Genomic DNA, 22,708 nt, shown 5'->3' with positions numbered 1-22,708 from the left:
GGAGAGAAGAGTAAATCGCCGAGCCTGAGAGCGGAGCAGGTATCAAACCGCTATGCACGCTCATTACACTCCCAGGAAGACTAGAACAATTACAGAATAAATCACAGGGTAATAACCTGCGGCGGATTCCTCAACCGCCCCGAATCCCGATACATACAAGCCGCATTGACAAACCAACCACCCCCATTATTCTCCCCACCCCAAACCTGTGCCCAAACAACACCCAGCATACCGTAGAAGACCACCCTTGCCACATCAACCCAGCCCGCCGGATCGAACAGATCACGCAAGAATCCCATCAATGCGAGAATGCGACTATATTTTGCGCGAGGGCGACGCGAAGCACAGAGCCGCTCCCATGCGCGTTGCGCCTCATCCCAGAAAATGGGTTCTTTGCCCGCGGCGTAATGAACGTGTCCAAAGACATGCAGCAAAGGGCGGACACGCCAACTTTCTGCCAGAAGATTGGGACAGCCTATTGAGTAGATTGGGGACATATCGAGGTGGGCTTGAGGCGGAGTATGGGTGACCAGGATATCGGTGTCTGGGGGTACGGTGCGCGACCAAGCATCGTGATGAGGAGGGTATGTGAAGGCGTGTTCCGGACCAAGGGGAACGATGGCAGGAATTTGAGGAGCGCCATAAATAGTCAATTGACGTGGTCGGGAACTGGTAAGCGCCGTTGTAGATGAAGATATGGAGTCGGTATCGGAAGATGATGGGGGCGTAAACTCGAGAGTTACGGCCGAGTGCTGGAGGTAGTGGATGTCACCCCAGTCGATGCGCGAAGGCGCGCCAGTGATATCATCCAGCGAGCGGATAGAGGCCGTTGACGCGGAAACGGTGGCGTATCCGTTAGATGTTTCTTCATCGCGATCCTCTTTGAGGCGTGATCGCGTATCAAAGTAGCTGTCATGGTTGCCGCCGATCACGACTTTATGCGGGTGCGGCAGGCTGCGCAGCCAGTTGACGGCGGCTTGGATCTCGCGAACGGAGCCATCGTTGCACAGGTCACCGGCATGGATGAGAAGGTCTCCATCTGGGACATTTGGCCATTCAAGGGCGTGGGTGTCGGAGATGCAGACGACGCGTATAGGATGCGCATCTGCGGGTGGGAGCCGAGGTGATCCGCGGAGACGTAGGAGTACCTGGTGCAGGGGATAGAGGAGGGCAACCAGGGGAGAAGAGATGAAATAGTCTGGAATCGAAGGGCGATGAAACGGATTTGCCATGATTAGTATGTATTTACTGGAAAGTTGATGTTCGCGATGTTAGGTAAGTGAGTAGTCATCAAGCGGGGAGATCAGAATCGGTGACATCAGCATGTGCAGGTGGTCGAGACCTTCAGATCAATCAGATCGGTATAGGCCCATGAATCACGCTTGGAAGGGCGATTAGCTTAGCTTTTTGGACATAAATAAAAGAGCATATTACAAGCTCCATGCATATATGTAGTCGTCGCAACTGCTCGAGTTCCTCGAGGATCTATACTAAATCCTGTACATATATCAGGACAGCCCAAGATCGGCCCAGCCACTTACTCCACCATCACCTATGACTTCTGAGGACCGCCCTTTTCTTTTCTTTCAATTTCATTTGATACTTCTAATCCCTCTGAATCACCTGGTAGTCATTTACTACTCAATCTCCTGATCTTGCAAGTTCCTGGTCAATGCGACCTCTTTTGCCACATCCGTCCAAGTCTAGTGCGCTGCATGCGGAATCGACACCTGTTCACGTTAAACAAGTTCAGGTTCCAGAAGTCTCTTTGGGCATAAACTTCAAACACTTGAACTCTCACTACTCAACTTCCTCCCCTTAAATTTCCACCGATCTATAGAACCCGTTGCGTTGTTGAGGGTGTTATTCTGCGGTGAAAGTGCGCACCGCCCTCTTTTTCAGTTTTCCCGCGACCAACCAACTCGCATCCCGGTGCCCCGCCTCTTCAGCTGTGAACCACACCAACCTCTCTAAATCTCCACACCATGGACGGTGTTGATCTTACAAAGGCTGTTTTGAATAAGGGCAAACAAATGGCGTCTGTTGCTGCCTCCGCTGCCAATGGCAATGGTGGCAAGAAGAGGAGAAAGGGGACCGATCTCAAACCCATCGTCACTAATGATGCTGCAAATCCAGCCGCTGATGCGTATGTTTTGTGATTTTGCAATTTTATTTCCCCCTCTTATCCGAACCTGCGACAGTGAAACCGGTCTACTCATCGTTGATTTATCATGATGTGACAAAATCTCCCTACTGCAGGCGCAACGCATCGCTAACCTATTTCTCCAACCCATAGCAGTGGCGCGGCGCCCGCAAATTCCAAGACTACTGCTACCGCAGCGTCGCGATCACCATCTCTCTCATCCGGGGATGAAGTCGAAACCACCGCCGAAGAAGAAGATTCTGAAGACTACTGCAAAGGTGGATATCATCCGGTTTCTGTTGGAGAAACATACAACAATGGACGCTACGTTGTGGTGCGCAAACTGGGCTGGGGCCATTTCTCGACCGTGTGGCTGTCAAAGGACACCACTACAGGCAAGCACGTGGCGCTGAAGGTAGTGCGCTCCGCTGCTCACTATACCGAGACCGCGATCGACGAAATCAAGCTCCTCAATCGAATCGTCCAGGCGAAACCCTCCCACCCCGGCCGCAAGCATGTTGTGAGTCTGCTGGACTCGTTCGAACACAAGGGACCCAATGGTGTGCACGTATGTATGGTTTTCGAGGTGTTGGGTGAAAACTTGCTGGGTCTGATCAAACGCTGGAACCATCGGGGTATTCCCATGCCTCTTGTGAAGCAGATCACCAAGCAAGTGCTCCTCGGATTGGATTATCTCCACCGGGAGTGTGGCATCATTCATACCGACTTGAAACCAGAGAACGTGTTGATTGAAATTGGCGATGTAGAGAAGATCGTCGAGGCGCATGTGGCACAGGAAGAGGCCAAGAAAGAGAATAAGGAAGATAACCGAAACGGGCGCCGGCGGCGGCGCACTTTGATTACAGGCAGTCAGCCACTGCCTAGCCCGTTGAATACCAGCTTCAGCAGCTTCGATTTCAAGCACAGCTCTTCCAACTCACACAGTAGCCTCAGCCAGATGGTGAACGAGCCGAGTGAGTTGCAATCCTTTCCCCGAGCGGTTCTTTGTTTACTAACTTGAGCAGCACCAGAGCACCCATCTATGAAGGAGGCGCTCGGTGTCAAAGAGGACGAGGAGGATAAGCAGAAGCAGCGAGAAAAGACAGCGTATGTCTCCCGATCATCCAAAATGAACACAGCTGACCCATGTAGTGATCTCCTGGAGAGAGAGGTGTCTGGTATCTCCCTGGATAAGAGCTCGTCAACCAAGTCACTCGAAGAGGAAATTGATGCCAGTATTATCTCGGTCAAGATTGCCGATCTGGGCAACGCGTGCTGGGTGGGCCACCACTTCACCAACGACATTCAGACACGGCAATACCGGTCGCCCGAGGTGATATTGGGCGCAAAGTGGGGGGCGAGTACCGATGTGTGGAGTATGGCGTGCATGGTAAGCATCATTCTACCTACTCCCTTGAATGCTACTGACTTCCCAGACCTTCGAACTTATCACTGGCGACTACCTTTTCGACCCACAGTCTGGAACCAAGTATGGCAAAGACGACGACCACATCGCTCAGATTATTGAATTACTCGGACCATTCCCCAAGTCCATGTGTTTGAACGGCAAATGGTCCCAAGATATCTTCAACCGCAAGGGTGAGCTGCGTAATATCCACCGACTCCGCCACTGGGCCCTTCCCGAAGTCTTGCGCGAGAAGTACCACTATACAGTAGAGGAGAGCATGCGGACCAGTGAATTCCTATTACCAATGCTGGATCTCGTACCGGAGAAGCGTGCAAACGCTGGCGGCATGGCCTCACATGAGTGGCTGCAGGATACACCCGGTATGAGCGGGATCGATCTGGGTATCGCACCGGGTACTCGGGGCGAAGGAATTGAAGGCTGGGCAATGGAAATCAAACGGCGATGAAGAAATATCCACCTCTGCAGGGATTGGGCTGTTGGCTTTTTGTCTAAGCGTTCTTTCTTGTCTTACTTTGTTTCTCATCTTGTGAAGGTTCCGGCACCCTAGACGGGACGGTCCATGTCAGATGTATTGCTGGTTCTCCGACAGCGACTGATGCATGGGTTGACGATCTTTTTTTCTCTCTTCAATTACGGGATTGATACTGGTTGGGTTTCTGTTTTTTCTCTCTTTCCCTTGATTTCCGGTAGTTGGGTTTGGTGAGGATGGACTGTTTGTTTTCTTTCTACCGCCGCCCCCGTACTCCTCCACTCCGTCGCCTCCCCCTGATTCCCTTTGATCCCACTCATCCAACCCCATAGATTTTCGTTTCCTATTACTCTTCCTATGCCCCGATTTACTGGATAGTGAATTGGTCTGGTCTCTGCGCGAGCAGATCACGGTGAGAGGGCCGGATTGTTGATAACCGGTCTTCAGATTCACGAGTCACCCCCTGCAGCAGAGATCCGCAGGTTCTTAAATGGATGGATCCGGCCTGAATTGAGCTCACCTGGCGATAATCGATTACTGCTTGTACTGCTCTATCTTACTTGATATCTTTAGATTAAATGATTCATGACGATATTTTTGCTGCAGGTCTGGCTTGGTCTGTTCATCTTCAATAATCTTTATGTATGAGACATTTCTATGAAAAACAAGTAGGTAGTGACCAGCCCTCCACGGCTGGGTACTATAGGTGTTGTTGTTCTATTTACGCAAGTCATCAGTGATAAGAGAACCAAAAGATGTATTATCAGCTAAAGCAATCTCATCTAAGGGATATTCTTCGATATTGAGTTGCGAAAATCTTGAAAAGCAGAAACAAGGCTCTCATACCCCGCGGCAATTTCACATGTAAGGAAAACTCAGTCTGAAAGAATGTGACAGTATGATTCAACTGTCGGCAAGTTTGTCATGCGCAACTCCATGACAATTCTAATACCCACCCCCGGAGGGTTTTATGTCCACGGAGACTACCACAGTTGCTTTCTTGATCAAGATTGGGTCGCAGCCTGTTGATCCCTTGAGTAGAGCCGGGGAAAGACTGTATCGGACAATTCCATTTGCAGGACGCTGCCCGGTAAAACTGATCATTTGCTCTTCGTTGAAGGGGGTGCCTGGCTCTGGGAAGATGAAGGTGTAGAGGTCAGCTTGCGCATCCAACTTGGACTTCAGCCACACAAATTTTGCGAGTAGCTCTCTTAAGTCTTCAATTCGTCGGCGAGGCTCGCTGGAGGAACAACGGAAGTATGAAGAATCCAATTCCCGAGCGAGTCGTTTGCAGTCGGCCTCTAGATCTCTATGCGAGATTGAGGATGTCACTCTGCTCATTGCAGAGCGCCAGTTTTGGGCCACGTGTGCTGGACCTTGAGAATTGTCAGAAAGTAGAAAAATTAGCGCGAATAATAGGATTATACAAACATTCTTTTCGTATGTGAGTGTCAAGTATGGAAATCTTGTGATTGAAATCACGATCATTGACGCCGATCATTGTTCGAGTTAGAAATTCCCGAAAGACCTCGTATGACACAAAAGCATAGATGCGGTAGAAGATGTCCAGATCGTCGCTTTCATGAGCCAATAAAATATCAGGGTTAGCAGGTGAGACTTGATCTGCAAGAAGAACATCACGAAAATGCCGCGTAACCCAAGTCTCTAGATGATGGTATAGCTGCGCCGTAGTTTGCCTGGCTTCATCATCGTCTAAGTGGTCAGTCCATTGTTGAAGCGTGGCTTGTTGGATTATCAGTGAGCTGTTCTCCTCTAGAGAGGTATCCAGCGCTGCACTGCATTCCATGAGGAGTTCGGTTTGGCGACGGAATCTCTCCTCAGCGCTAACTTGACCTGTCTTTGATTCGTTCAATTCCTTTTTGCAAGAGTCGAGTGCTTCCTGAAGATTCTGTACTCGGCTAGTTTTTGAATTCAAGTGCCTTTCGAGATCTTCACCACGTTTGGTGGACTCCTCCAACTTCTTTTCGAGATGCTCGCATTGCTCATGTAACTTTCGGTATCCTCGCAAAAGGCTTTGCCCTTTTGATTCTGGCGAGTACTCGCCATCTTATTGAGTTAGAACGAGGGAGGGAACTGAGATGAGAATTGGTATTTCGCACCGGAGTAGGGTTCATTTGGCTCACTGTTCTGAGAATAGATATCATCTTCTCCCGACTGCAGGCCTCGGATCCTCCGAGATGGGTAATAATACCAGGACTTTGTCATAGCTTCAGAGTCCATTCAGTGACTGTATGCTCAAATCGCGGATCTTAGCAGGACTGGTGCGAATGGAGAGTAGGAAGTGTGGGAAGTGTGGAAAAGGCATAGGTGATATCTGAAGCGATCATGAGGAAGAAAAAGAGATCAGCTATACTTGATAAGCGTAATGTTTCACATACACGTGAAATGCAAGCTCAGGCAACTACTACCTAGTGTGGTAGCGGGTGTCTTCTTTTCTTTTATACTCTTCATCACCCGTGACCAATTTCGGAATCCGTTTTTCACTAACACATCATTCTTGACTTCTATTCTAAACGCGAGCTGCCTTGGCGTAAGGACTAACTCATCATTCTAAATCCTCCTCTTCCTCCTCCTCCTTCTCTTCATCCTCTTTCTTCTCTTAAAAAGGATATTTACAATTTGCAGGTTTGCAACTCATTTCTCTAATCATTCTGTCATTCAAGGAAATTAAGCTCATGACATCCTTAGAATCGAACCCAATGACGACCATGGAAAACGACAAGCGTCTCAAGCTTTTTATCGGACTGGACTTTGGGACAACGTTTAGCGGGTATGTCGATAACTTGGTGATATGCGCACAAAGCTGACGATCACAGTGTTGCGTGGGCATTGGAAGGACGCAAGGGTGATGATGTGGAAGTGATCCAAGAATGGCCTGGCAAAGGGAACAGTCAGTTGCCTATGGGCTTCTAGCTGTATTGAATCTAACAGCCAGTGCAGGTACATCTCAAAAGGTCCCTACTCTCATATCTTATCACAATGATGGCTTTCAATGGGGATACCAGATCGATGACATGAAAACCGCCATCCGAGGCGTTAAGCTTTTGCTCCATGACGGTCAACCCGTCCGCTATGTTCCCGCAGCCAACAGCAAGCGAGCAATAAACAAGCTGAAGAAGAAGCCCGTCGATGTTGCCAGTGATTATATGAAGAGCATAGTCTCTCACGCCAAAGTCATCCTTGATCGCCGAGGCATGGGGGTGCTTCTAGGGACATTGGACATTCAGTACAATCTGACGATCCCGGGCGTATGGTCAGACAAGGCTAAGGATTTGACAACGCAAGCTGCGTGCTTTGCTGGGATCCCGAGAAATAACTTGACTTTGCTCTCCGAGCCCGAAGCTGCCGCGGTATACGCCATCCGAGCAATCCAACCCAACACAATGGCAGTATGTATCTGTTATTTGCGGATCTTACCATAAACTGACTAATACTCACTAGAAGGGAGATTGTTTCATTGTCTGCGATGCAGGGGGCGGGACAGTCGTAAGGTCTCTTTCCTTTAAGAAAACATCTCACCACTAATTCGACCGGCCGTCCTCTTTCATTAGGATCTCATCAGCTACCAAATCACGCAGACAGAACCTGTGAGAATGAAGGAGGTTACAGAAGGATCAGGTAAAGTTGCCCAAGTATCTTGACGACACTATGCTTAAATTCCTAGGCGAGGTATGCGGGTCTGTGATCCTGGATGGGCTATTTGAAGATTACCTCATCAAAGCCTTGGGCGCAAAGACCTACAAAGGAATGAGTGATGCCACCAAGCGCGTTGCGATGCAGCGATGGCAAAATGACATCAAACCTCATTACGCAGGGCTGGAGGATGAGGAAGGAGATCTCGACCTAGGTTATATAATCCCTATTCCTGGGATGCCGAATGGCATACTCTACATGGAAAAGTACGTTCAGCTTCAACATAGCGTGGACCTCGGTTTGCTGACACAGTTCAAGCGAGCACGTCAAAGCGATTTTTGATCATGTGGTGGCACGGATCGAGGGTCTAATCGCTTCACAAAAAGAAAGTATCCAAAAGGCGGGACTTTCGACAAAAGTGATAACTCTGGAATATGTGGTCATAGAAATATGCTAACATCTTTTAGGCAATTATTCTTGTTGGCGGTTTTGGTGCTTCCGAATACGTTTACAAGAGGGTGAAAGGCCGGTTTGAAGGAACAGATATCATGCAGCCACTTAATGCGTGAGTATGGCACTCACCAGAGCTAAGACTTCCACTAACATGATCATTCGTCACATTTAGATGGTCGGCTGTGGTTCGGTAAGCTGGAATTCCTTTCAAAGAGCAACAATGCGCGGGGAGGACATCTACTGACCGAATCAGTGGTGCCGTTTACCGTGGACTTGAGGGGAACCAAGTGGGGAATAGAAAAGCTAGGTGCCACTATGGCACTTGCCATCATGGCCACTTCAGTCGTCTTATTCATGATGATAAGGACCGCGTGTGGAGTGACGTTCAAGAGAAGTGGTTAGTTGACAATAGAATGACATGGTACATCAAAAAGGTGGGGAAATACTATCTATCTGATTTTCACGAACTTCCATAACGATCAGTCTGGCAGGGGGATTCGATTTCCGAGGAAAGTCCCATTAGCTTTCCTTTCGAGCGGTGTGTCCGGGAGGACGGCTCCTTCGTTTTCACCGACAACTTGAAGTTTTGCCTACAGGAGCATCCCCCAAGGGACTGCAGCTCAAGTAAGCCCATTTCAAATACCTTAAAAAGGCAGATGGCAGCCAGACGCTAATCACATTCTCGAGGAAGATGTCTCTACGCTTTGTGAGTTGACGACAGATCTCAGCAGGGTCCCGAAGGAGCTCTTCACCAGCCACGTGAATTCCAAAGGATTAAAATATTACAAGGTCAGCTATAATTTGGTTCTCACACCAAAATCTGCATCCTTGCTTCTCGACTTGCAATTCAATGGAATGAGCTACGGAACCGTACGAGCAAGGTATCTCTAGGTGGTATTTCGGGTTCTCTTTCCTGATGGCTAAATGTGGAAAATATTTGAGTTGCTGCAGATGCCCACAGATTGACCAAGGGGTTTTTTTCTTGTTGATGGATATTCTTTAAATTTGCTTTGAGGACTGGGTAGATAGACTAAGTTCATCTAAATCGTTGGTAGCCGAGCAATATACCTATATAGATCCATAAAGGAGGAAATTGTTGGACCTTCCTTCAACCAAAGGAGTGAAAGGGAGAAGCTTGACGGAACTTAATCCACAAGACCCTAATCGAGAGTCCATTTAAACGCCTTATAGACTCTCAAAGCCAGTGATCTCTCGTTCAGGCCAATCGATGTCAAATAGCATCAGTATGAGAGCGATCCGTAACCGTAGAGAGACAGTCCGATAAATACGAGAAAAGTACATTCAAATTACGCACTGCTTCAGGATGAGTGCTCATTTCTCTGTTTTAACCCACTCAAATGGCGAGCAGGGAATTGGAAGTTCTTTTCTGTGGATTCTCGACAGTATTGGGGGCGGGTTGGTGGCATGGTTCGTAGTTACGAATAAATAATCGTCGCATTCTCACATTCGCTGATCTTCTCGCTTGTGACGCATTTCGAACGGAATGTGTTATTTTTAAAAAAAACCCCTCAACGGCCGCCCCAAGTTTCGCCCTAATGCGAAGTCCAAGCTAAGCAGGGGCCAGCGGGCGCCCCAACCGCTCTGGGTCTTGATTCGATGACCAGATGAGGCTTAGAGCAGCGGTCGAGGTTTTATTGGCTTCTTGGATAAATTTTTTCCCGCACGTGGCAAGATCTTCCGGTGAAGCCTTGGTATATTGTGGTAGAACGCCTCTATGTGAGGCTCTTTTAAGCACCAGGGGGCCTGACGTGCCATCTGTGAGGGGCTGAGCACTCCAGTGGGAAAATGGTTGGCTCTCTTCCAGCGCTCGGACGAACACGTCGATACTAGACCACGCCGATCTTAGTTACAAAAAAACACACCCCAGGTTCCAAGGCTGCAGCTTGATCAATTTCTCTCCTTCTCAATTGTGCATTGAGCGCTCATCACGTTGCTTATTTAAATAGTGACTTGGACCATTACGAGATCTTAATCTAAATCATTCACATACCATGGCTGGTTACTACATATACATGCCGTCTCCAGCGGAGCCTGGAGCCTTAACGGTCCAAGAGATCGTCTACGCTCACATGCCATGTCACTTTGGATTGCGAGATTGCAAAAATGGCAAGTCCTTTTACAAGAATCGCTTTCGCGGATTTCCACTGACATTGATTGTATCTTTTCCGTTATGAGGCAGACTTTGGAACCCTTCCTGAAAGCTGTACCATATGCTGGGAAGCACTAGGCACTACTGAATCATCCTATCGCCGACTACCATGCGGTCATATTTTCCACCTACCTTGTATTGATCATTGGCTTCGATACCAGGACGCCAGCTGTCCACTCTGTCGCCGTACTTTCTATTACCTGAGACGGCCCCGGGTCATATATCTCTCAGAAGCACATACTACCGGACACGAGCCATCGATATTGTCATATTTGAGAACTGCGAAGGCACAAATATTCCAAAAACTATTTGCAAAATAGCGATTGACATGATTATGGATCTATCCATATTTTCCAAGGCTATTTATATTTAAACACTGGTCTCGCTGGATAGTTTCATACGAAATTTCAAGGTTGGGGGCCCGGGGCTAAGGCAGATATTTTCGTGGGGAGGTCACAATTGACAGTCGTCTCTATTTAGCGCTCGGGCACGAGAAAATATCCTATCTTTCAAACATGAAAATGTTCCATCTCGTGGAAAGAACTTCATTATCGATGATGAGCGATGTTTTATGACACAGATAGCTAGATGATAACCTTGGAGGTAACTCCACATCTGCGACGTCTTTCTCAACTCCGCTAGACCTTCCTGAGCTTAAGCCTCCAGAGCCTTGTCATAGGATGTGCCACGTAAATTTAGAACAAGCAGATGAGTACTTAGGTGAATCCCTACCTTGCAGCATGTTTGTGTCAAATAAAAATAGCGCATAAAATGAGCACGGTAGGTTGCAAAAAACTAAGAATGACAATATATCGCGAAACTATTCTAGAGACATAGCGGAGTGCCGTAATCCATTTTCTGGGTGTGTGACTACACTGGTACTGGCTACTCCGGACCCAAGGCTATCATAGACCAAATACCTAACGTAATGATTTGGGTATGCTCCCAAGTATGCCACGGTTTGGCCTTACAGCAAGGAATGCCAACTATGTGATGCTTCCGTCAGGTAATTGCCCGCGACAAAGCCATGCTTCATAATTCCCCATCCTAAAACCCCAAGAGCTGGAATGCAGACCATGGCAACTCTCATGATCGCTCTCTTAAACATAGGCTGCACGACTCCTTCAGCAAGGGCCTGGAATCTGGCTGGCTCGTTGCGATCGGGGTATTCCTGGTCCGGAATAGGTACGTCTAGAAAAGGACATATCTGCTCCCAGCCTAGCCCATCTTCAAGCCTAATATGACATAGTCTGTCGGCCGGAATTGCTTTTTTGACCATCGAAATACTGCTTTTATTAGCGAAATACTTGAAACTTGACAATGGGGTATGATACTATTCCGTATAATTCCTCTGCAAAGCAGCCTCATTACCAGGCCCACCAGGATACGTGCTGTCGGCTAAGACATCATAGACAAGCACTGACTGACTCAAAAACACATTCAACGCATGGTCGAAGTACTTTAGAATATTGAGGGGGAAGCTCCTGGCTTGTTTGATAATAGGACCGGCGGTATTATTGATAGAAGCGGCCCATTTCGCAGGATCTCGTTCGACGAGGAGAAACTTTACCTCAGGTTCTTCCACATAAGCTTCAATAACCGCAGGACCTAGCATAGCTGGGATTTCCACCAAGCTCTTCTGACTTTCAGCCGATCAAGCTACCAATGAGCATACAAGATCTTTGAACCAGTGACTTACGTCGTACTCTGCGAACCACTTGTCAAAGTCATTTCTAGAATATCGTGTTATGCCAGAGAACCTGTTATGCTGGGCTAGAACGGCCTCATGCAAGACCTCAATGTGGGGCACGCCGTTTACAATGACACATTCAAACATGTGATATGGTTTGAAGCCCAGGACCTGCAATGCTCGGTAAAGTCCTAGAGTGCCTGTTCTGGAACAAAGTCAACTTTGAAACACCCACATGGAATGACAGCAATCTCACCGGCTAGGGCTCGCGACTATCAGTTTGATTGCCCGTTTGGTCACGGGCTCGGGTAGCTTATCGATCTTTCGAGACATTGTTAAATGACGAAGAAGAAGCTGCGATTTGGCTGCACGTCTCAGATAGCGAGGATGTGCGGGGAATATGAGTGTGAGCACAAGAAAAAAGTTTCTCTAGCCAGCGTCATCAAGAGTGGGGGCCATACCCTTAAATCCAGCCACGGCTGGTCCAGGGGCCGATATCTCCGCGAGAGTTACTTTGTACCTCAACATCTCTATTCGTACCCTCCCAACAAGACGCGACGTCACCCAGTCTGAATGATGCCGTTCTGTAAAATAATTCTGTTCTCTCCTATAAAATGATGTCCTCCGCATATATTCCTATTAACCCTCTCTAGCTTTCTACCAGCCTTCTTAACTGGAAAACAAAAGCTACAAAGCTTTGCGGAAAGAAAAGATCACCTTGATCTCAAAGAAACCTTGAAAATGGCAAGAAGGAAAAAATTAAAATGTAGGCAAGGCAAGCCATTCGCATTTTTGTTCAGTCTGCCCTTTCAACCCCAACCAGAATCCCCGGGGAATCTGCAATTGTGGCTCCAATTAAAAAGTCTCGGGTCAGATCAATATCGCGCGCCCGAGACACCTGCGAAACATCGAATTTGAACTGTCGGAAGAGAACTGCGAGGATCAAAAACAGCTCTGCTCGAGCCAGATTCAGCCCCAAACAAACTCTTACACCCTTGTTGAAAGGCACGCAGTACCGCTCCAGCTGTCGCGATTCAAAATCTTCATTCAACCATCGTTCCGGTCGAAACTCGTAGGGCTCTGGATAGATGCTTTCGTTTTCATGAATCAGCATTGCGGTCATGCCAACAGTCCATCCTGGTGGGATAACATAATCCTGATATCTCAGTGCCTTATCTGGAAACACTCGCGATAGTCGATGTGTAATGGGATTACAAAGTCGAAGGCTTTCTTGAACCACCGCAGAGAGATACGGAAGCTTTTCAAGCTCTGCAAGGGATGGGAAACTTTGTTGAGACGGATCGGGGATTGCCTTCTTCAACTCTGTGTATAGTTTTTGGTTCACAGACGGGTTTGCGGAAACGTGATAAGCTGCTCCTCGTAGGACGTATGCTCTGTTGAAATGAATCGATGAGATGCTGGAGTTGGGATTTGGACTCTGACACAATACTCACGTCGTGTCTGACCCTGCTGTCACTGTGCCGAGCGCCTCGTCTCGTAGACGGTCCTTCTCTAACTCTTTTGGTGGTAGGCCGCTGTTTAGCAGATCATGGAAAATAGTTCGATGATTAGACTTTTTGTGTGACTCGTCTTCTCCACTTCGAATGGCTTCAACCTGGCGTGATATATCCTGAATTTTGGTTAGCATACGGCTAAGGTAGACCTCAGAATCGATACCTGTCGAAGATCCAAAATACTGGCCATGGCCGGTGCTATCCATCTGGTCACATTATCCTAATAGGAATCAGCGAGAGAAAATTAAACGAGATATGAAAGGCTTACCGGAAGGGAGTAAATTGAGCGCATGATCCATGGAATATGGCTATTAAGCAGGCTGACCTCCACGAAAGCATCTAGGTCATCATGTTCCTTTCGACAAAAATCAGGGCTCAAAACAGCATTTGGCTCATTAGAGAAACAATAGGCTGTCATTATGTCGAGTGTAATCGCAGAAAAGAGGTACTTCAGATTCACAGATTCTTTGGATTTGCAGGCCTCACCTAGCCGGTCACACACAATATTGAGCGGCCCCCATATTACTGGTACCAGCTTACTGACAGATGCTTTGGAGAAGAAAGGGTTGAGTGCAGCTCGGCGGATCCGGTGGGTCTCGTGGTACTGAGTCCCAACAAGCTGTCCGTCATCATCTTAGCTAGATATTCAACCAAAATGCCAGAGCAAGAGTTCGTTCAAGAGGAAAAGATTAACATGGACAAGTAAATGCTCCCAGTGACCTCACTTACTGCTGGATAGGGACCAAACTGCTCAGCAACCCTTGCTGGCTTTTCCACCCGACCATTGCTATTGTTGTAGATTGAACCCAAGAAGTCGGGGTCATTAATATGAACCTCCTCTGGACTAATCCGAACAATTGGACCTACCCGAGATCAGATATCAAGCAAAAGTCTCATTGAGTAGGTTCATTACTGACCATAAGCCTTATGTAGCTGTTTTAGATGAAATGTGAATTGTCCTTTCTGGTACAAGTCATAGTACCATTCATAGAAATAAGTTGTTCGTGCTAATAATGGCCCCGGAATATGTGAGAGGGGATGAAAGAAGCAACGGTAGAGAATGAGAGTAGCAAAATATAGCGCATAAAGATAGGTCGCATATAGAGCAAAAACAATCCACTGGTTTAACATCATAATCGAGTAGTTTGAAGCTTCAAGGCCTTCATAAAGATTTGAGAGAATCGTTTGAAGTCTCTGGAAGCCTACAGTGGTGCTCTGGCTTTTTGAACCATTGCTTCAGTTGAGGCACCGAGTTGCAGTCTCGCATTGGCTGAAAGACAAGGGGGGCCTTTGCAGGGATATTATTTCACGTACATAGGGTGGAGGGGGCGGTGTCGCAAGGCTGCAGTAAGATTCTGCCAATGAAGAGTCTATGATTTGGAGGAAAGAAAGAGATCTGCATCTCAAAACCCTCGGACCTCGCTTGAATTCTTGAATTCAAAATCCAGCCAAATGCAAACGAGCAATCTCGCATCGTGACCCAATAAAGATAAACGTCGGAACCGATTGACCCCGCCACCTGAATCTTAGCGCAGGGTGCTACCCAATCGAGATGCGGCTGAACGTTTGGCCCCATTACCTGTGCACAAAGGCACACCCCTCCCTTGACTACGTGTGTTGTGGGGCATAATTCTTGACGATTTTTGCCAATTTGGGTAAGTGAGAAGTCAAATGCAAGTCCAACCTTCGATCTTACACTGCGTGGGGCCCTGCTATGACCCAGTACGCAGGCGGCTTTGTGTTCTATGTTTGTCGAATTGCTTTATTAAATATATCGATATCCCTAGAGATACAACTCCTAGGCATGTCTTTAAAACTTTTATTTTGCTCTCTTACTAGTTTGCAAATAGTTTACTATAATAAAACAGCTTAATCCAGTCGCATATGCACATCCAGCAAACGCGATCAGCCCCCAGTACTCGCCCCCGCAGCGATGCAAAATCTCTCCCGCGATGGGAACCCCTGTCAAAGCCCTGCGACAATATTAGCAATCCAATCTATTAAACCAGACAGAACACGCAAATATACGTACCCAAAACTAACAATCGTATAGACAGTAGTATAATACCTTCCATAGTTCTGCACCGGGCATAGCTCACCCACACAGACTGGGACAAGACTGATATTACTTCCACTGGCGAAACCAAAGACGACTGAAAAGATGATGACAGCCACAACATTTCCGTCGGCGGGCATCCAGATAGCCAGCACAGAAATCAGACACAGAATATTGGTCAAGATCAATGTGTTGAATCGGCCAATGCGGTCCGCCAGGATACCGGGTAACCAGCGACCAGGGAAGGAGCCTGCATTCAAAAAGACGACCATCAAGTATGAGAGACGAGGCGAAATACCCATGGCAAGAGAGTACGAGGCGACATATTCGAGTGGAATAAAGAACCCCCATTCAATAAAGAATACACCCAAAGTAGTCAAAGCGAGAATGGGGTCTTTGAGAATAGAAAGATCCGGCAGAAATACTTTCAATGATGGAGGAGCGGATGCCTTGGGAGGAAGATTGGCTCGAACAAGAAGACAACCAGGGATCAAGAGGATTAAAGTGATCAAGGCGATAATCCGAGTGGACCATGCAAAACCAATCCTCGGACCAAGATTCTCAAGCACAAGTGGGAAGATAACACCACCAATACTTCCACCAGACAAAGCAAGTCCCGTTGCAGCACCGCGTCGTCGACAGAAAAAATGGCCTATACTAGCGACAGGCACAATGAAAATAAACGATGTGCCCATACCACCGAGAATCCCAATCACAACGAGGAAATGCCAGTATTCGTGACAGAAGCCCATAAGAATAAGCGCTAGGATCAACAAAGCCGAGCCAAACCACATAAGTAGTCTGGGTCCCTTGATATCAAAGATAGGTCCAATCTGGATCCCGCAGAAAAAGACAAGAAAGTTGTATATTCCGAAGATCCATCCAATCTGTCCTTCGCCGAGATGTGACAATTGATGTGTCGAGATCCAGGCTTGGTAGATGCCTATACTATTCATCAGACCTAGTCCCCCCAATATGGCACTAAAGCTACCTGCCACAACGAGGTTGGCTCGGAGACCACCTTCTGGATAGATATCTGCATCGACCTTGGGCTCGTGGTGCATTTTCAAGTTGAATTTCGATTCCAAACTGTCTGTTGTATGAAAGAAGAAAACAATTGAAGCTTGATTGGATCTGGAATTGGACAATTGGATTCAACTATATAGCATAGAGAGATGAAAATTTTCACGTTTGCCATCGCTTTTACCCAATATCTTGTTTCCGATTGCAGCGGCGTCGACACCGGCCATGGTTCTAGATCGTGAGATGGCCGGTGGCCGAGGCGAAACCTATTAGCAAGGCCGTATGCGAAAGTTTTCCGGGAGAACCATTGTATAGATCCCCGAGTTCGCCGCTGGGATGCCGACGGCCGCTCGGCCAAGTCATGTGCATCCGACCCGATGGCCGACATACGTGGCCGAACGCGGTAAAATAATTCGGGCATAAACCAAAGCGGTGGACTGCATGTTTATAGGTCAACAAAGGCAGCTTTATGAAGGTATGGGTCGAATGTTATGATAGTAAATTTCTGGAAATAGTAAAACTTGGGATGAAAACCATGATGGTATAAGGAATAGTAGAGAGAAAGTAGAATACACCGTGCCAATCCATCCATCCCATGCCCTGTCCAGTATGCTAACAACAATGCTAATCCAAAGACGCCCTAGAGTCACAAATGTAAGACACCAATTATGTGAATCGACGCTTTGAAGGACTGGGGGTACGGAGGTGCGTTTCACGATCCCGACTCCGTTCGGTCACAAAGTCCATCGGCTTTGTGCTCTCTAGCATTAACGGGGCATCTTGGTTTTGTGTATAGCCGTGGTTCTGTCTCGGATCAGGTTGTCCATAGTAACCAAAAGTCGAGGCATGCTGGAGGTGGAGGGGTTGTGGGTGCATGTATGGGTCATGTGAAGGGGGTTGTTGAGGGTATTTATGCTGGTTATGGGAGAAGTCCGGCTGGTGGCTTTGTCGGCTTCTGAAAGAGCGAAATGACCAATTACTAACTACAGTCACTGTAGAGATGGTGGCGAGGAAGATCATCTGGAATCGATTAGTACAGATCAGGTCAAATAAAAAAGGGTTGGGTAGACATACGACGACCTTCCAGCTGATGGGATCGATAAAGTTGTTGATGATGACTGCCATCGTGTGGGCAGACACCTTAGCTCGTCCAATTTTGGCTGGGTCACGATTCATGCAACGCTCCCAGTTTTCACAGACACTCTCCAGGGCCGGCAATCTATTTGCTCCTTCGCACCTGTTATCCACATAGTCCTTGGCACATTTCGCCATATCGGCCAAGACGGAATCGGAAGCCTCATTCGCCGCATGCTCGAACTCGGTGCGGATAGCCGAGACAAAGGTGAAGACAATATACACAGCCAACGAGAACATCAACAGGTTGACGACCAGCTGAGCCCACCAAGACAAGATGCTGGGGATATTCGGATGAGCCTCTAGCAATGTAAAGAACTCGGAGAAAGAGGACATGCGCGAAGGAGCAACTTCTAAGGACTCTTTCCCTTGTTTCGCCGATTTGCCTATTCTTTGATCGGTCGGCGGGTCGCTTTCATCATCGCTGTCCACTTTGACCTGTCGACTCAACTCCTGGTTTCGTCGTCGTTTCTTTTGAACCTTGTGCAGGGCTCCACTCGAATAGGGTTTCTGTTTCATGCGGGGAATTTCCCCCCGGCCAGGACTGCCCCCGAATCGCCCGTAGATATTGAAGAGTGAATTCCGTCGTTCTGTTCGGGCCGGTTGCTCCGGTGTATCCTCGTTATCGGCATTCTCGGGCGAGGAGAAGTTCTCGGCACCGGAGGAGAAATCAAGTTCCACTTTGCGCGGTGTCATGAAGGCGGATTGACCGAATACGGACTTGGGGGTGGGAGGAGGATCATTGCGCGAGAAGAGAAAGGGTTGTGAGTTTGGAGGGCGAAGGGCCGGTGGTTTCTTGTCTGGTGAGTCAAATGCGCTGTGTGTTCCTGTAGAGATGGGGTGGTCAGCGTGATGCGATGCAGGAGGTAGCTTGAAAAGCCTACGTTTCTTGTTCTCCAAGTGCGAAAATGGAGACGTCAAGTCCATTGGAGGACGTGTCTGCCACTCAAAGTCCATAGGACCTTCTGCGGTGCGCACCATATTGTTGGAATGGTGATGGTAGGGTGGGGTGGAGGTGAATAAGTTGTTGTGGTAAAAATGCCGCCGGGGCAACCCGCAGATAAAGCTAGAAAAACACCAATCTCGACTGCGTATTCAGCACTCGTCTTGGCCGACAATGCCACCAAATGTATTTCCTCAACCGTCAAGATTCGGCACCTCTCATCGCTCGATCTCATAAATGATTCTTTGTTGAATACTTAATACGCAAATGCATCGGAAGATAAGATCGTATTGTGCCACACGCGATCAGCCAGCAACGCGTATTAAGGTGAGACGGGTTGCACTTTCACGCTGAGCCGGAAGGTGAACCGGGACATATACTTGATCATGGTCACCCTGATGAATGTTGAGGCGAAGAATATCCTTTCTACACTGAGTAGCGCCATCTTCGTACCTTCCCTGGTAGACAATAGCATATTACCAGATTTGGCAACAACGATTTGCCTACATGCTAGTGCGTGCCTACTAAGAGCAGAAATTTCAGTAGCGACCTAGTTAGTTACTGAGACAAGTGTCTTTAAAGATATCTTGTTGAGGAGTTTGGTTTTGAACGACCTCGGGGGTCATTTGGCCGGGCCGCTTGCTGAGTCTCGGGACCTGAGGTTCTACTCGATTCCGTCTTGCAGCACCAACCGAGACACCACTATACCACTATCGCTCTGTTCGACATTTCGAAGTTTCATTATCTGCATGGTTGCGATTCTTTGACTTTACAAAATAGCAAAGTTTGCGTCCGTCTCCTAGGTTACATCTGGTTGAGAGTCTCATTCAAATGCAAGGTTTGTACGGAGTAGGCGCCAGCACCCATTCCAAGATTTATTGTATCATATTGAATATTAATTTGATGGCAAGCACCGTGCTGGCACCTACTCATCCATCTGCCACTGGTATTCCAGTGTCTCATTGCGACTCTTCCTATTTCGCGACGCAAACCAGTCCTTTTCAAACCCATTCCCCCGATCCACACCATCCCACCGATGTCCGGGCCGAATGCCATAGCGATTCGGTTGAAATGAGCCCCGATACAATGGCTTTCCCGTAGTACTAGCTCCAGGTCCTTTCTTCTCGGTCAAGAACTGAGCAGCAGGATCATTCCACCGCTCGCGTTCTCGTAGCTCGTCGTTCATCGCCTCATCTTCAATCGTGCGCGCAACGGGCATGGACTTAATCTCTTGTAGTTCCTGTCGTCGATCCTCCCGCTGCTTACGCTGAACATCACCCATGAGCGCCTCGCGCGCCTCCTCCTCCTTGATACGCTTTTCTTCTTCGGCGCGGCGAGCTTCTGCCCGTTTCATCGCCACATTGATGATTCGTCCGGACGCGTCACGGTAAATGGTTTCTTGTTCCTTTTCGTTTACCGCTGCTGGGTCCTTGAATAATGCTGCCTCGGCCTTGCGCCGACGTTCTTGTACTTTCACCATCGCTGCTGTTTGTGCTGCCGTCTGGAGACCTGCGAGCGCACCAGACTCCATGCGTGGTCCTTCCTCCTCCGTGCTTTCAATCATTGGTGCGTCATCGTCGTCGGCTCGTTGGGCTGCTCGCTCAGCGGCGGCCGAGGCCAGGATTGCATCGGCTGCTTCTTGGTCGCTTTTATCGTTCGGCGCTGGTCCACCAACAGTCTTCCAGCTCGATTTCTTGGCGCGACGGAACTCGGAGCTTTGGGCTGATGTATCAACAAAGGGGCGGTCTTCGTCATCCTCGTTGAGGTTAGCGTTGATGCTTCGGAGGTCTGGTGGGTCATCGTCGGCGATGAGAAGGCCGGAGCCTGCAGTGTCGGTAGTCTTGGTCTTCTTGCGTTTCTTCTTCGGGCGCTCAGGTGCTGGGTCTGCGTTGAGGTAATTTTTTGCGAGGTAGTCCGCCAGTGAGCCCGGCATTGTGACGAGTGGTGTGAGTTGGAGACTGTAGAAGTATCCAGCGCACGACCTCAGCATTGGTCGCGGCAGTGATTTACCGCTTATCGATAGCTGGAACAATGTTAACCCGATATTTGTATTGCTCCTCGTACTGCGGAGGCCTCGACCTCCACGCGTATTGATCTGGAAGCGGTCAATATTTGTGATCAAACTCTAGACTACGGTACTCTATTATGCCCCGGTCGGAAGAGGCAGAGTGGTGGGCCAATGCCGTTTACTCGGCTATTCAGGAGATTCCCCATGGCAAAGTCACCTCTTACGGCCATATCGCCCTACTTTTGGGTGAACGTATGATTTGTCCATCACTCATTCTGCAGGAAATACTAACATGACACGCTGCATAGCGCAAAGACCACGCCAAGTTGGTGTTTGTCTTAAGTCACTACCAGCTGCGGATTCAGGCATGCATTTCAACTCGAGCACAGTCCCTTGGCAGCGAGTCATCAATGCGAAAGGCATGATTTCACATCGGTACGCACAACCAGCTTCTCCTCTATGCTACTCAAATGCTATATTACTTAAATCTAGCCTTTATTTTCCTGCATATGCCCTCGCCCGGTCTTTGCTAATAACCCCACAGTGGCCCCGGAAGCGCAGAGCGGCAGGCAGAGGCTCTGCGTCAAGAAGGCGTTGAGGTGACCTCTGACAGCATGAATGAGCTGTACATTGATTTCTCGAGGTATGGCTGGTTTCCAAAGCAGCTACCGAGCGAGGACAATGACGGCGATGAAGAGTGATCATCAATATGAACATTGTGGTAAATGGTTATGCAATTGTCTAGATACTATTTCGAATTTGAGATACCCCGACTGAGGATCTGTCTAATTTCCGAAAGGCATCATCCAGGCATCGCCAGGATATCCTACGATACTTTCCATGGCAGTCTGCTTCTGTTGATTTCATGTAGGACCTCGATAGATTCTTCAATGCCTCGTAAAGATTAGACACCCCCAAAGCTTCCTAGATTCAGCGTGATGCGAGTGCTAAGGGATGTATCTTCGGTCAAATGTGCCCCTCTCCAACCTTGTGCCATGGAGATACTCAGCATCGAGTTTGAACTCGTTAGACTTCGAGACAAAAATGGACGTTGGACAAGGAAGCCCGAGAGAAAGATTGATGAGCGTGGGTCTTCAATGTAGATGGGTATCGACTAGAATTTGACAATGCTACTTTTCCTTGCTGCAAAAGCGCCGCTGGAAATCCTTGTTCTGTTGGTGGCAAATTGGTCAATCTAGCATTCATGTATCGCATGGTAGTCATGATGTATACATGGATGAAGGTTGCCAAGCAGACAGCACAGTGAAGCATTTTGAACGTCGTGGTCTGATGAGTCTAATTTGGTTAGAGAATGAAGTGATTTGTCGGTAGCTTGAACATAGTACAACATCCAGTCACTATGACTCAAAGGTAGCATTAAGTTCTTGCGTCACGTCAAGCCCGCTGCAAGTAGCTGTTCAGGTTGACAGTTTCCAGCAGCGTACATTGGTATGAGAATATAAAGTGCATGTCATAATATTGCCTACTGTTGTTGCTTGCTGCTTGGGAAATCCTCCTAAGCGAGCTCAGATTGCATTAAATTCTCTGGCGCGACTATCAACACCCTCATTTTCCCTTCAATCTCATTTCTTCCTTCTTCTCTCATCCGGATTCTCAACTTTCCCGACCCATGTGTATTAATATCCCAGCTAAGTCCTCTCCCTTCCCTTCAGAGGCTCGCCCTCTTCAATGTCCTCTTTCATCCTACGTCTTATCGCTTCTTTATTGTTGTTCACGATTCAGTATGGGGTTTTCTTGACAAAACAACAATAACCTTAATTTGAGTCCCACATTGCACACACTCAACAACCATGACAACCATGGGAGAATTCCAACACAGAAACAGACAGACGAACTTCAATTCAGATTGACATCGTCAATTAGCCCAAACTAATCGATTCAATCGGCAGGCTGATGGCATGCAGCCAGAACATCAATAATCACAAGCCGGGAATCAGAGCCACTCCAACTCGGGGTCCAGATTCCGTATCCACTCTTTCTCCCCAGGCCCCTCAACCTCCA

At 48.1% G+C, this 22,708-nt stretch overlaps 10 protein-coding genes across 10 annotated transcripts; 3 read left to right on the top strand and 7 right to left on the bottom strand.

Annotated features, from left to right (window-relative positions):
* Positions 1-101: 101 nt before the first annotated feature.
* N7484_008013 (metallophosphatase domain-containing protein) lies at positions 102-1,232 on the bottom strand (the record flags this gene model as incomplete). The annotated part of the gene is made up of 1 exon (XM_057118400.1): positions 102-1,232. The coding sequence occupies one exon, from the start codon at positions 1,230-1,232 to the stop codon at positions 102-104; it is 1,131 nt and encodes a 376-aa protein (XP_056971435.1).
* A 753-nt stretch (positions 1,233-1,985) lies between these two features.
* Positions 1,986-4,017, top strand: N7484_008012 (serine/threonine-protein kinase; the record flags this gene model as incomplete). Its single annotated transcript, XM_057118399.1, has 5 exons — positions 1,986-2,146; positions 2,297-3,117; positions 3,169-3,250; positions 3,296-3,533; positions 3,580-4,017. The coding sequence occupies 5 exons, from the start codon at positions 1,986-1,988 to the stop codon at positions 4,015-4,017; spliced, it is 1,740 nt and encodes a 579-aa protein (XP_056971434.1).
* Positions 4,018-4,986: 969 nt separating this feature from the next.
* Positions 4,987-6,282, bottom strand: N7484_008011 (uncharacterized protein; the record flags this gene model as incomplete). Its single annotated transcript, XM_057118398.1, has 3 exons — positions 4,987-5,417; positions 5,473-6,108; positions 6,162-6,282. The coding sequence occupies 3 exons, from the start codon at positions 6,280-6,282 to the stop codon at positions 4,987-4,989; spliced, it is 1,188 nt and encodes a 395-aa protein (XP_056971433.1).
* Positions 6,283-6,761: 479 nt separating this feature from the next.
* N7484_008010 (Hsp70 family protein) lies at positions 6,762-8,776 on the top strand (the record flags this gene model as incomplete). Its single annotated transcript, XM_057118397.1, has 12 exons — positions 6,762-6,832; positions 6,879-6,952; positions 7,003-7,451; positions 7,504-7,548; positions 7,614-7,680; positions 7,727-7,961; positions 8,014-8,113; positions 8,163-8,260; positions 8,321-8,338; positions 8,402-8,545; positions 8,640-8,686; positions 8,745-8,776. The coding sequence occupies 12 exons, from the start codon at positions 6,762-6,764 to the stop codon at positions 8,774-8,776; spliced, it is 1,380 nt and encodes a 459-aa protein (XP_056971432.1).
* A 2,509-nt stretch (positions 8,777-11,285) lies between these two features.
* Positions 11,286-12,341, bottom strand: N7484_008009 (sulfotransferase family protein; the record flags this gene model as incomplete). The annotated part of the gene is made up of 4 exons (XM_057118396.1): positions 11,286-11,604; positions 11,653-11,957; positions 12,018-12,213; positions 12,265-12,341. 4 exons carry the CDS (start codon positions 12,339-12,341, stop codon positions 11,286-11,288), a joined length of 897 nt encoding a protein of 298 aa, XP_056971431.1.
* A 463-nt stretch (positions 12,342-12,804) lies between these two features.
* N7484_008008 (cytochrome P450) lies at positions 12,805-13,940 on the bottom strand (the record flags this gene model as incomplete). The annotated part of the gene is made up of 3 exons (XM_057118395.1): positions 12,805-13,402; positions 13,463-13,728; positions 13,791-13,940. 3 exons carry the CDS (start codon positions 13,938-13,940, stop codon positions 12,805-12,807), a joined length of 1,014 nt encoding a protein of 337 aa, XP_056971430.1.
* Positions 13,941-15,341: 1,401 nt separating this feature from the next.
* N7484_008007 (uncharacterized protein) lies at positions 15,342-16,828 on the bottom strand (the record flags this gene model as incomplete). The annotated part of the gene is made up of 3 exons (XM_057118394.1): positions 15,342-15,495; positions 15,555-16,671; positions 16,768-16,828. The coding sequence occupies 3 exons, from the start codon at positions 16,826-16,828 to the stop codon at positions 15,342-15,344; spliced, it is 1,332 nt and encodes a 443-aa protein (XP_056971429.1).
* Positions 16,829-17,267: 439 nt separating this feature from the next.
* On the bottom strand, positions 17,268-18,716 carry N7484_008006 (putative nuclear envelope protein Brr6; the record flags this gene model as incomplete). The annotated part of the gene is made up of 2 exons (XM_057118393.1): positions 17,268-17,621; positions 17,676-18,716. 2 exons carry the CDS (start codon positions 18,714-18,716, stop codon positions 17,268-17,270), a joined length of 1,395 nt encoding a protein of 464 aa, XP_056971428.1.
* Positions 18,717-19,603: 887 nt separating this feature from the next.
* On the bottom strand, positions 19,604-20,611 carry cwc26 (putative cell cycle control protein (Cwf26); the record flags this gene model as incomplete). Its single annotated transcript, XM_057118392.1, has 1 exon — positions 19,604-20,611. One exon carries the CDS (start codon positions 20,609-20,611, stop codon positions 19,604-19,606), a length of 1,008 nt encoding a protein of 335 aa, XP_056971427.1.
* Positions 20,612-20,823: 212 nt separating this feature from the next.
* On the top strand, positions 20,824-21,387 carry N7484_008004 (MGMT family protein; the record flags this gene model as incomplete). The annotated part of the gene is made up of 3 exons (XM_057118391.1): positions 20,824-20,938; positions 20,995-21,121; positions 21,231-21,387. 3 exons carry the CDS (start codon positions 20,824-20,826, stop codon positions 21,385-21,387), a joined length of 399 nt encoding a protein of 132 aa, XP_056971426.1.
* Positions 21,388-22,708: the final 1,321 nt, after the last annotated feature.

Source organism: Penicillium longicatenatum, assembly GCF_028827895.1.
Source record: "Penicillium longicatenatum strain IBT 33135 chromosome Unknown contig_4_segment0_segment0, whole genome shotgun sequence".
NCBI classification, from domain to species: Eukaryota; Fungi; Ascomycota; class Eurotiomycetes; order Eurotiales; family Aspergillaceae; genus Penicillium; species Penicillium longicatenatum.
The sequence above is the reverse complement of the archived record's forward strand: the minus strand, read 5'-3'. Positions and strand labels throughout refer to the sequence as shown.